The following is an 11,426-nucleotide window of genomic DNA, read 5'->3' on the forward strand; positions in this document are numbered from 1 at the left end:
ATGCAGGTATCGAGTCGCGAGTTGTGATCAAATAAGCTTCTCCGATCAGATTGTATTGTCAATAGACCACCATGTCGAGGTCCATCCGAATAATGTGTGTTCTACTTTTGGTGACCCCATCAGTGAAATTCGCGGTCAACGGCGAACTGGTGACTCTGGCCACGGTAGCCACAATAGCTGGTGTAGCGTCCACTGTCATCAAAATAGCCAAAGATGGCACTTCGGTACTGAAGAGTACCGTGAGGTACTTGAGCGAGGATCCAGAAACGCTTGGTCCAAAGCACGAGAAACACTTTAACGCGGAGCACGATCAGCTATTGGACCACTTGAGGTCTTTGGCAAAGGTCAAGTACGAAATCAAAACGGACGTGGAAAACATGAAGGAGGACATGCTAAGCCAGATGTTTCGAACGTTGCCCGGACTGGTCGAGTTGAACAACCGCTTGACCAAAGTTTTCGTGCACGTCGACAGTGTGGACAGTTATTACGAAACGTTTGTTGCCTACTACGAAAAACTCGGGAGATACAACAGAGACAAGGTGGTAGAGTTTGCCAACAGCGTGACATCCGACACAAGACATGGACTTAACCACCTGCTCGACGACATACACAAGTACCTAGTCAGAGGTTACGGTGTGGTTCCTAGTTCCTTGACACTATTGGCACGAAACATGCAGGTATGATTGCACCAAGGCTTCCACGAATCACACACGAGTTTAATTGATCCAAATTTTTTTTACAAGGTTTTCGTGGAAGCCAACCAAATCCCGATGAGTCCACAGCAATTGGTTTACGATCTTCTGCTCAGCGTCATGTACACGGAGCTCAAAGCTTTTTTTACAATCAGATACAGCTACGAAGTCCTCAATTTGTATGGACACGGTAGGTCGCAACGTGTGCTCAATCAAATCTATACACTGTATACATATTTATACAACTCGCTGAAATGTAATTTAAACTATAATAACCGACGTTAACAGGAAATTTCTCGACTCATATCGAAAAAACAGAGTACGACTTTGGTAGACGCGTCAACAATACTTTGAGTACCTTCCAGCAATTAATGAAGAACACGTCGCGCGAAGTGTCAAAAAACAATCCACCCGCGCACGTGGAAGGTACGTCTTTGCGCAACGGAGTATTATACGGGCGTGACTTGATAATTACGCAACGTATTCTCATTCGAAGGTAAAACGTACACGGAGCTGAAGAACGTGTTCCAAGAGTTCGTTATCAACGAAAAGGACATAAGCAACGATCAGGATTGCAGCGCCAGTTGTTCCGACTACAGCCGGCCGTTTAGAAAAAATCTCCGGTCTTGCAGTTACAAGGGGGAAGTTTGCAACGCGAGATTCTGCGACGGTTCGTTGCACGACTGCCGTTTCAAGGTCGACACCGACATGTCCATTTGCATATCGGTGCGTTTAAATTGCATCTATGTCCCACGTTCAAGGGAGTACCTTTTGACATTGATTTTCCACTCGACAGGGACAAAACAGCAGCCGCTACTACGAGTTCATAGATTACAACGATGGACTACGTTATGGCGATCGACGGGCCGAGTGCTCCACGGCGAGACTGCAAGCGTCCCGGAAATTCGAATTTTCAAAGTGGTGGTGCGACCCGTGCTTCTGCGTCTGTGCCGACAACACCCCCAAGTCGGAGAGACACTTCAGCTTGGACCTCGCCAGGACCAACGCCCAAGAAAATTAGTAAGCAATGACAGATACAATTTGCGTATATATACATACATACATAGGAATCGCGTTGATTAATCAAAATTTATCGCAGCGTGATAACGGGCGCTCGATTCGCCAAGAGGAAGAACATGATGCACATCCAGATAAGGGAAGGGCAACTGTTGCCCAACGGCCGCATCAACGCCAGCACCTCGCGGTGGTCCAAGATAAACGACAGCCCCGCGCGTAAGGCCAAACTTCAGCGCAGCTCTTGAAAGTTACTACATAATATACGTGTCGCGTGTTTTGTGCAGATTACTACACGCTCCAGTGGGAGGAGGGCCGGGAAATCAACTTTGACGAGCTGAAGGTGCCGAGGAATTACGTCCTCACCGGGCTGTCGTTCGCCTCGGGCGTGTCCGACTCGAGGACGTACACCCGGCGCTTGCACCTGACGGCCCTTGCCGCGCCCTTGTACTACCACGACGGCGTCCTCAACCTGAGGCACGAGCAGCAATTCGTCAACCACAACCTCTTGTGAGTATATATTATACATACCAACCAAAGGGTCACCTCGCGACTCTGACTAAACACGTGAACGATTATGTGTGTCAGCTCGAGTAAGAGAATTGACATAGAAAACCGGGATGTCCCGACGCGCACCGGGGCACCGACCAACCTCAGGTCCGGCGACAACGAGTACTTGAGGTTCACCCACACCGGGTTGGACGGGGACGTTGGCCAAAGCACGGTCCCCTTCATCGACATCCAGGAGGTGACGACGGACCCCCCCGTGCCGATGAACAGCGCTGGGGTCTTTTTCAGGAGCCGAGTCGACAACGGTGGCTTCGTGGCCCTCAAGTTGCTCTCGTACGACTACTCCCAGCACATGGCGGCCGATCTGCCGAACGGCTACAAGGACTTTGGGAGCTTGTAGGATAGAGAAAAACAACGACAACGATGTCATTGTGGCTTTGTCCCGCGGGGGGTGGGGGGGATGATGAAGGAAGATCCAGACGGCGTGCAGTACAACCCTGCGTCCTGAGAGGGGTCGGAAGGAAAATCATCGAGCGTGTCTAAAAGCCGCGGGTCCTGACAAATTGCCCGGCACACCAGCTCGTCGTCCTTGTATTCTTCCTCCCCCCAACCCTCGTGGTGGCATATTGCGCTAACGAATAAAGTGGACGCCTCTCCGTATACGGCTCGCAATAAAAGTCCGGGGGTGGGTGTATAAGTATACATATATAAATGCACGCGCGCCGAAATAAGGACAAGATACCGGGGTAGGGGGAGGGGCATATTTTTACCGAGACGCGGGCGGGGGTGGCTTTTTTGTTGCGGTCGTCCGTATATGGGTATAATATATCACGCTCCGCCTCGCTGGGCTCAGACATATTTTGAATTCTTCACCCGGATGCTTTAGGGGCGACCTCTCAAAAATCCACGCCGCTCCTAACCGCTGCTTGGGTGTATATATATGTATTTTTTTTTTCTTCCACGTCGCTAATTTTTAGAAATGTAATTAACTACGTGTGTGTACGATGGACAAAGGTATTGTTTGCAAAATCAAGAGTTGTATGTAGTACATGTGAAATCCGCTCGCCTGTAACAGAAGCGTATAAATTATGAAGAAATACAGTGTTTTATTCTTTTTAGAAATACGAAAGCTTATCCCCTTAACGTTAATCCGCCATAAACAAGCTGTGCGTATAAACAACTTGGAAATGAGAAGAAGAAGGTGTGCAATATATATTCCATCCTCAAAGGCTGTAGGATTATAAAAAAAAAAAAAAAAAAAAAAAAAAAATAAACGAGTCATCTAGTCTTTCAAGCTCTCGCGAGATGTAAATCCTTTTGCCGGTTGATTTAATATTCACGTGCAAGACGATACGCATACGTGTGCATGTATATTTATACACACGCGTGTGCATTGGCTGCTTCCCAACCGTATTCTCGATAGCACCTTTTGCTTATTTATCGATGAAGTCTTGAAAATTGCAAGACAGAGAGAGAGAGAGAAAAGGAAGGGGAGGCGAAGCTTAAAACTAGACGTGGATATGTAGAGCGAACGAGAGGCATGAATATCGAGTGCGCGCCGTTTTTCGCGTCGTGTCCAATAAATTCTCCATCTCTCGCCCCCCCCCCCCTTAAACCCCAACCCGAACACAATGACTTCCGCAAGTGAACGCACACGCGAGTTTCTGGGGTGCCTCGTTTTCTACCTATTAACGTATCGAGAGCGCTTTCGTCTGTAATACGAGCACACCTTGCGTTTTTGCTGTACCCCCTCTATTTAAAAAAAAAAAAAAAAAAAAAATCAATGCACGACTAGTTTTTTTTTTTTTTACTCCAAGGTCGCGAAAAACAATTGCCTTGGGATCATTACGGAACAATGTTTACGTTTTTTCAATAATAAAATAAAGTAAAAAAAAAAAAAAAAAGGATTCCACGACGAGGAGCCGATATTCTCCCAGAGCTCTCAAAATGCCCATTATTCAAAACGGGAGCGCCCTACTGTCTTACCCCCGAGGCTGTTTTTTTTTTTTCTTTCCTCCAAACGAGCCACCTTGTACACAATAAATACACACCATAAGTCAGTCTGGCGCGCGTTCGATCGCTTCGGGGGGGCTGTCGCGCGGGTTAGGCTCCGGAGCCATTTTCACCCCGTTTCCTACAAGACTACGGACATGTTTACGAGCTGGATTTATAACCGATTGCTCCACGCTCCACTTGGCTCTGTGTCTCTTTGCAGTTGTCCCGGAGGCTCTTAGCACGAGAAGAAGAAAAAGTTGCCGAGGGAAATGGTACGTGTACACGACTCCACCCTTTTGCCATTATTGCGTATAATGTACGAGTGCGCGCGTGTTTGAAGGGAACTCGTTGCTTGTCGATTTCGAATTGAGGCGCGCTGTGTTTTTGGATTTTCACAAAGTCGCGGGTAAGATGGCTATTTTAACTCGGAAAATAATCAATGTTGGGCTCGATGATTTCCCGTAATGGGAACGTTTGCGTGATGTGTTTGTGAAGTACAAAATTGTACGTTCGAGTGTGTCATTCGGGAAAATAACAAATCGGAGGATATAAGTGATGATGCGTACGCGGTGATTGTCGAAAGTGCGGTGGGGTTGGCGATTGTGTATATGGGACGCGCACAATGTGTCCCGGATGTGTATACGCGTATAGCTGCACCCCCACTGAAATTTTTAAGTGTCATCCTTTCTAATCGCACAATGACGCAGGGGAGAATCGAGGGAGTCTTATTTTTTTTTTACTTTTGTGACCGATTCTTTTTCCTAAAAGCACAAACACTCGAAGGAAATTAGTTTATTTAGAGCACACAGTTTTGTTGTACGAGTAGTTTGGACATTTTTTTGTTTATGAAATTGTTACTCGAGTTTTTTATGCTTTTAAAAAAATTGGCATTACTTACGGAGACACGTTTCAAGAGTATTTTGTGGGGAAAAAAAGCTATTGGCAAATATCGATCAACCGCTCGTGATGTGGACAGCAAAAACATAATCGTCTCTCAAAAGATTGATTGTCTACGTATGTGTATTTATTTATTTATTTTTTTTTTTTTATAGGAAAAACTATTTTCATATGATTTTTTATTGAAATTATGGCACTTGAATAAATTAAGCTTGAAATTGTAAGCAATGTTCTGTTATCTTTGAGTGGTGCAGTATGCTTTACTGATTAATAAAATATAAAAATTGATAATTAAAAACTAAAAAACTATGGGGATTTGTAAAATATAAGCCGTAAATATTCGAATGGTCGTACACAGGGAGCAAAGGGCCAGAAATGCGGAAAGGATCGAGGAGCCAATAGTGAGACGAAAGGGCAAGATACGGAGGGTCGAAAGGTGAGGAGGAAAGAAAGCCGAGCGGTAATTGGCTGCACACGCTCTTTCTCTGTTCCTATGCCTAATGTACACGGAAGAGGCCGTTCTATCCAGAGTCGTGAGAAAAGGGCTCGTATACACGTTTGAAGTATACATCGGAGAAAATAAAAAGAACAAAAGACAGATGCGAGAGGGCGCAAGAGAGGAATAAAAAAAAAAAAAAAAAGAAAAAAGAGGAGCCATTGGGCGAAAGGAGCGATAAAAGGGGGGGGGGAGCGAATCGCGAGTCGAGCTGTCTATCCTCCTGTCTCTCTCCCTCTCTTCTCATTTGGCTCCCGCTCTTTCCTCTTTCGAGGACAAAAGTGGGGGTATGCCTTATGTATATATATTCCCCGATCGTGGGAGGAAGAGGGGGAGGATTAAGAAGAGGCGGGTGTTTCGAGTACTGGTGGTGGGGATCGATCGTGGTGCGCGCGCTCGCTCTCTCTCATGCATGTGGGTCCGCGGAAGTCAAGGAGGAGGAGGAGGATGGAAGTACAACTATAGTGGGGGAGTTGTTGCTGCGGAGGAGTAGTGGGGAGAGGAACGCAAACTCCTATTGTGCTCCACACGTGTGAGGAAGTGCTATGTGTTGTACCAGTGCGTCGCGTGAATAATGCATTATGGGGGGTGGGTATGGGTGCAGGTATGCGACGCAGGTGATTCTCTCTTTCCCTGCTGGGGTACTGTGTGTAGGTATGCTGTTTTTCGTAAGATGCGTAAGATGCTGTAAATTACGAACTGGAACGACGATGATATTCAAAGGAAATTTATCGAAATGTTCCGGTTGATTTCAAACAATTTGACCCCGAGATGAGCAAAAATACTCATTTTAGGTACAGGTGCAAGTTTAAATAAACTGCAAAGATCGAGGTGGAGAGGAATTCAAATCAGAGGTGCGCGTCTAGGTGGATTTTACACGAATCCACTAGAGTTTCGGCTCACATGACACATCAAGCGATTCCCAAGGGGTTTCTCATAAATTTAATTTCACCATCAGTGTGGTGCACACCTATACGGCACCGCATCGTCTGCATTGTGTATTCCCGACGGATTCGAGGATGCACGGCGCAGCCATTGTCTCCGACGGTGCGCTCTCGTCGTGTATATATATACCTGTATAATTGTCTTCGTCTGGGCTCATCCCTTTCGACGACAATATACACGCAACAAACGCAGACAAGTCGTAATTGTATTTGCTCGCGCCACCTTTTTTTTTTCTTTTCGTTCCTTCAACTCTTTTTCTCGCTTTTAATCCACTTTTTCCGTGCCGATGACACGCTTGGAAGATCACACGCGTCGCTGCGTCCGTAACGTTGTAAATTTCCGGCCCAGCGTATACACATACGCACGCCCTTCTCGTTCCCCTGGCTGTACATTTACGCGAGACGGGCTTTCCCGGGGTGCTCGTTAGCGGAGTCGGCTGGCCCGGTGGGTGTGCACATAGTTACACGTTATACAGAGGAGAAACAATGAATTACGTTGTGAAGTCGCGCTCTCATTGTTGGGAGCCCCGACAATGCTGGCCCGAGAATTAAACAATCCGCGAGTTAAAGCTATTGAGCGCAGTTTGTGCTCACTCGCTTCTTTTCCTGGACCTTTTTTGTTTGTATTTAGGCTATTTGTTGTTTGTTTCCTTCGTCTTTTTCGAGGTATGTTAATATACGCTACTTGAATAATGTTTATTTTACCATTATTATTATTACTATGAAAAACAGCTGAAGTGCATTCGTATCGAGAAATTTGATAATTAAAAGTATTGGAAATAAATATTCCTACCAACGTACAAGGTTATTTTTGATTTTTAATTCTTTAATGTTTTGTAATAATCATAGCATTTTTTTACATGTTTTCTTTTGTACTTGTAATAATTATGAAAAAAAATTTTTTTTTTTTTTCACATTCTCGTTTTCATTAAGTATGTGAGATTTAATACATGTGTTAATTTTTTTCACTGAGGATTTAAGGACAGTAGAACATACATAATTATATTATCATACTTTTATTCATCTACGTATTGTTTTCACGTACTCCATAATAAAATGACATTTAAATATTTTCAAAAATGTGACGAAATGAAATTATTTTCTGGCAGCGGTATCTAAATAGTAGAAAGTCCGATTAAAAATCTTCTAATAACTATTGTGTAAAATAAGATAGTAGTTTTCGTACTTACTACGTGCATCCTATATACTGAGGGCTCAATAAACAAAATAACCAAATAGTAAAAAAAAAAAAAAAAAAAAAAATGGCCCCGAGGTAAGAAAAAGCAGTTTTCATCATCAACGAGGGCTCTGATAACGACGATTACATAAACAAAAGGTTTGAACGGCTGTTACATGTTTTTGTACGCATTTTTTGTAACCCCAGACAAAAGCTGACGATTTTTCCGCCCGTGATAATGGCACCCCTCGCTCACGGAGACAGACTCCTCTCTCGTTTAATGAAAGAGACTGGAAAGAAGAGAAAAAAAAGAAAGTGGGCACGTGTACGTTGGCGGCGGGGTATAGGGGAAGAAAAATTCGCAATATTATTCCTTACCTTTTCACGATGATTGTCCGCCCCGTAATTTCACATTTCTTTCGGTCATCACTCCCTCTTCTGCCCGTATACGTGTCTCCCGGATTCGGGGCCATTCTTTCTTCCTTATCGCTCTCATTTCCCTTCCGCTTCTTCTGTTTTTCTCCCTTTGTACGAACAAACGAATGGACGGACAGACAGTCGCGCACACCGGCGCGGAGAAAGAAAAAGAGTAACGTGTGCTCCCCCCCCTGACTTTCCGTCTTCCGCTGGCACTACCATTATTATACGGCTTTGTTTGGTCATAATGCGCCAGCGCCAAGATGACAATTGACACAAGTGTGCAGACGAGCTGCTACTCCTTCTCCTCGACAAGGTGTGCATACGTTTTTTCATTTTTCTTTTCAAAGAGGATTGGAAGCATATATTTTTTTATTTTTCAGCCCATTCTTTTCTCCTTCCACAATGGGTGAAACGCAGCTGTAAATATTGACGCGTGGATCGAGCTCATTGTGGCATCTTTGCATAAATAACGTTCCTCTTTCGATTGTCAACGGTTGAAGAAGAAAAAACAATGGCTTACGCGTTACGTAACGAAACGACTCCAAGTAAACTGGAGGTACAATTTTCCAAGAGGAGCTTTATTTTTCTATTTTTTTTTTTTTTCATATAGATTAAAATTACCCTTGGCTGGCTTTTGGGTAAGGTATACATGACAAATGGAAAAACGGAGTGCAGCTGTGGAGCCAAATTCGATCCGCTGAATCTCCCGAAAGTGAAATATTCCAGTCGACCAAGAGACAAAGGGGAGGAAAAAAAAATTTCAAGTGCACACACTCGAGCCTCAAAGTCATTCTTCTCCTCTCCGAGCTTCTCGCGAAACGCGGTCCCGCGCATATTATAACGAGGCCAGTGCATTATGACGCGCTCGCACACACATTTCTTTTCACAGAAAGATGAAAAAAAGACACGCGCTCGCGCCTCGGAACCACCCCCCCCTTTCCTCGTCGCCTTCCCTTACGCGTGACGTTTTCCTCTCGTCTGAGCGAAAATGAGCTTTTCAGGGCTCGCTGACTCTACTTTTTTTTTTTTTTTTTTTTTTTTTTACACTCACGGGCTCTTGAACGCTCCACGAGCACCGCGGTGGAGCTTTTTTTGTTCCTCGTCGCATACACACTTTCCAAAAATAAAATGTATACTGTATACGGTGACATCGATTCGCCACCGGAGCTTTGAAACCAAAAACATATCCGCGTCATTTTCACGCGTTTTCGACTACACCCTCCACCAACTCTTCTCACTCGAGACGCCAAGACAGGAGTGGGTGAGTCCCGTACACCCTCCACGTATGTGCGATTTCACGGGTAAGCAGTGCTTGAGCCGCAGGAGTTGTCTACCGCGTGTTAGGCATATGTGCATTACGCGAGGGAAGTGTTGCCACTGGCGTATGAGCTAAGTGTACACGATAGGGAGCCGTGGGACGCATGAATAAGTCAAGCGGCTTGCTCGCGAGGAGCTGAAAACTCGAAACGCCGGGAAATCGGCTGGTGCGACGGAAGGTGTTTTGAGCTCCGTTTACGCCGAGGAAGAATATATTGGAGGTGTGGACGTGTGTTATGAGAGACGATGTATAATCAGAGATGGGGTGGCGCGCGAGACGTGTGTGTGCTTTTGAGTGGTCGATTGTGTGCCGAGAACTGTAATTGCGATGTCGCTTGGGAGGTGCTTTAATTATCGCCGAGATTCCTACTTCGTTGATCAATGCTGTGGGATAATAGGTAACTCTGTGTATTTTTTTTTTTTTTTTTTTTTACCTCTATCGACAGTCTCAACCTTAGCACCGGGAAACAAAATTACTTTCATGCTTTTGACTCAGTTGTACGTGGGGAAGTAAACAATAAAAGTACACGAACATACACTTGGACGCGTATAAGTAAATGGTTTAAGCATTTTATTAAATAGGTGAGGGACGATTTCTTGTTTGACGAGTAACGAGTACAATTAAAAACAAAACAACAACATTGTAAATTTGCGTTGTAAAAAAATTGAAAAATCATGACAACGAGGTGTCATGAACACACGAGCACACGTGGTGCCGTACAAAACGACTCACCACGCGTAATATTTGCCATCGTAGCGGAGAGAGAAGACAGATAACCACTCATAATTCTCCCCCCCCCTTCTCTCAAGTTTTGTATAATGTTTGTCAGTGGTGCCTGAACAAATACTGGCTCTGCCACCACCGTCGTTTGCGCGCGGTGTGCAATACGTATAGGAGCACGCGTGCGGGGGGGGGGGGATCGATTGATTTTTTTTCTTTTTTTAGTACAAACAAGTCGAGGGCCCTTGTTTTCTGAGATAGTTCGATCAAGCTTAGCTAACGAAGGGCGCCCGCATTTAAACAAGGAAGCGCGTCCGATGCAGCTTATCAGCAGGGAATTTTATTTGATTACCTGCTCACGTCAGCGTGGACGATACAGCTGGACTGTGTGTGCGATCAGGCTTTCGGTATTTAAGGTAGACGTGCCTTTTGTATTAGATGTTTTATTAAATCACGAATTTATTTCTTTTTTTTTTCTTTTTTCTCATACATGTAATGCACGCATTATATAGACATTATCCCGTGATTTTAAACAAATTTTACACACCAGCTTATCTCTTAAAACAATTACACATTACTTAGACGCCGCACACGATGTCGATTGAGATTATACGCTTAACGCACGTGAACGAACGTGCCCCGGGGCATGGAGAAGCTTATCGTAACTTGGGGACTGCAGCGTCGATCGGTAATTATTATCGATTGATAATTGATCTTTAAAACGGCAACTGAAGTACCGCGTTGGGGAACGACAGACGGAGTGGGTTATTGTAAGGTTTTTGTTGTGTTTATACACAGGCTTCCATCGTTACTGAAAAGGCTACGAGCAACTAATTTTTTTTTTCTCTGGTTCACCTAACAAAGAAAATGCTGTGCTCAAAAGACACTTACGTTCGACAAGTGGCGCAAGTAATTGTTTTTTAATATTGTTTGCACAAAAAAGTAAATAATATTCTCAACTCGTAGAGCATACCATGTCTACCAATAGGCCACTCAATAGTTTTAGTTGTTGTTTTTTTTTTCCCCTCACAAATGCAAAAAATGTAAAACAAACTTTTTAATTCTTCGATAATGCCCCTTTATGCATTTCCATGATTGGTAACAGAGTCAATGGAGACAACCCGAAGTCAAAAGATAAGCCATAAAATGACAAAATATACATTTGACGATCAGGTTAATCTTCGTCCGCCGTGGCCCAACTCGATGGTTAGTCGAAAAAGCGGTTTGCTCGGGTATAGGTATA

At 44.4% G+C, this 11,426-nt stretch overlaps 1 protein-coding gene across 1 annotated transcript; it reads left to right on the forward strand.

The window, feature by feature from the left end:
* LOC106647891 (uncharacterized) lies at positions 1-2,616 on the forward strand. Its single transcript, XM_014364497.2, has 9 exons — positions 1-6; positions 66-677; positions 744-882; positions 981-1,118; positions 1,189-1,418; positions 1,489-1,712; positions 1,792-1,925; positions 1,994-2,216; positions 2,295-2,616. Exons 1-9 carry the CDS (start codon positions 1-3, stop codon positions 2,614-2,616), a joined length of 2,028 nt encoding a protein of 675 aa, XP_014219983.2.
* The last annotated feature ends 8,810 nt before the right edge of the window (positions 2,617-11,426 follow it).

The sequence above is a fragment of the Copidosoma floridanum genome, unplaced genomic scaffold, assembly GCF_036245765.1.
Source record: "Copidosoma floridanum isolate Cflo_tuat_1 unplaced genomic scaffold, Cflo_Japanese_pri ptg000021l, whole genome shotgun sequence".
In the NCBI taxonomy this organism is placed as follows: domain Eukaryota; kingdom Metazoa; phylum Arthropoda; class Insecta; order Hymenoptera; family Encyrtidae; genus Copidosoma; species Copidosoma floridanum.

Coding starts and splice junctions, on each gene's coding strand:
- LOC106647891 (XM_014364497.2), top strand. Junction 883..980: donor CCTCAATTTGTATGGACACG/GTAGGTCGCAAC, acceptor CGACGTTAACAG/GAAATTTCTCGACTCATATC. Junction 1,419..1,488: donor ACATGTCCATTTGCATATCG/GTGCGTTTAAAT, acceptor TCCACTCGACAG/GGACAAAACAGCAGCCGCTA.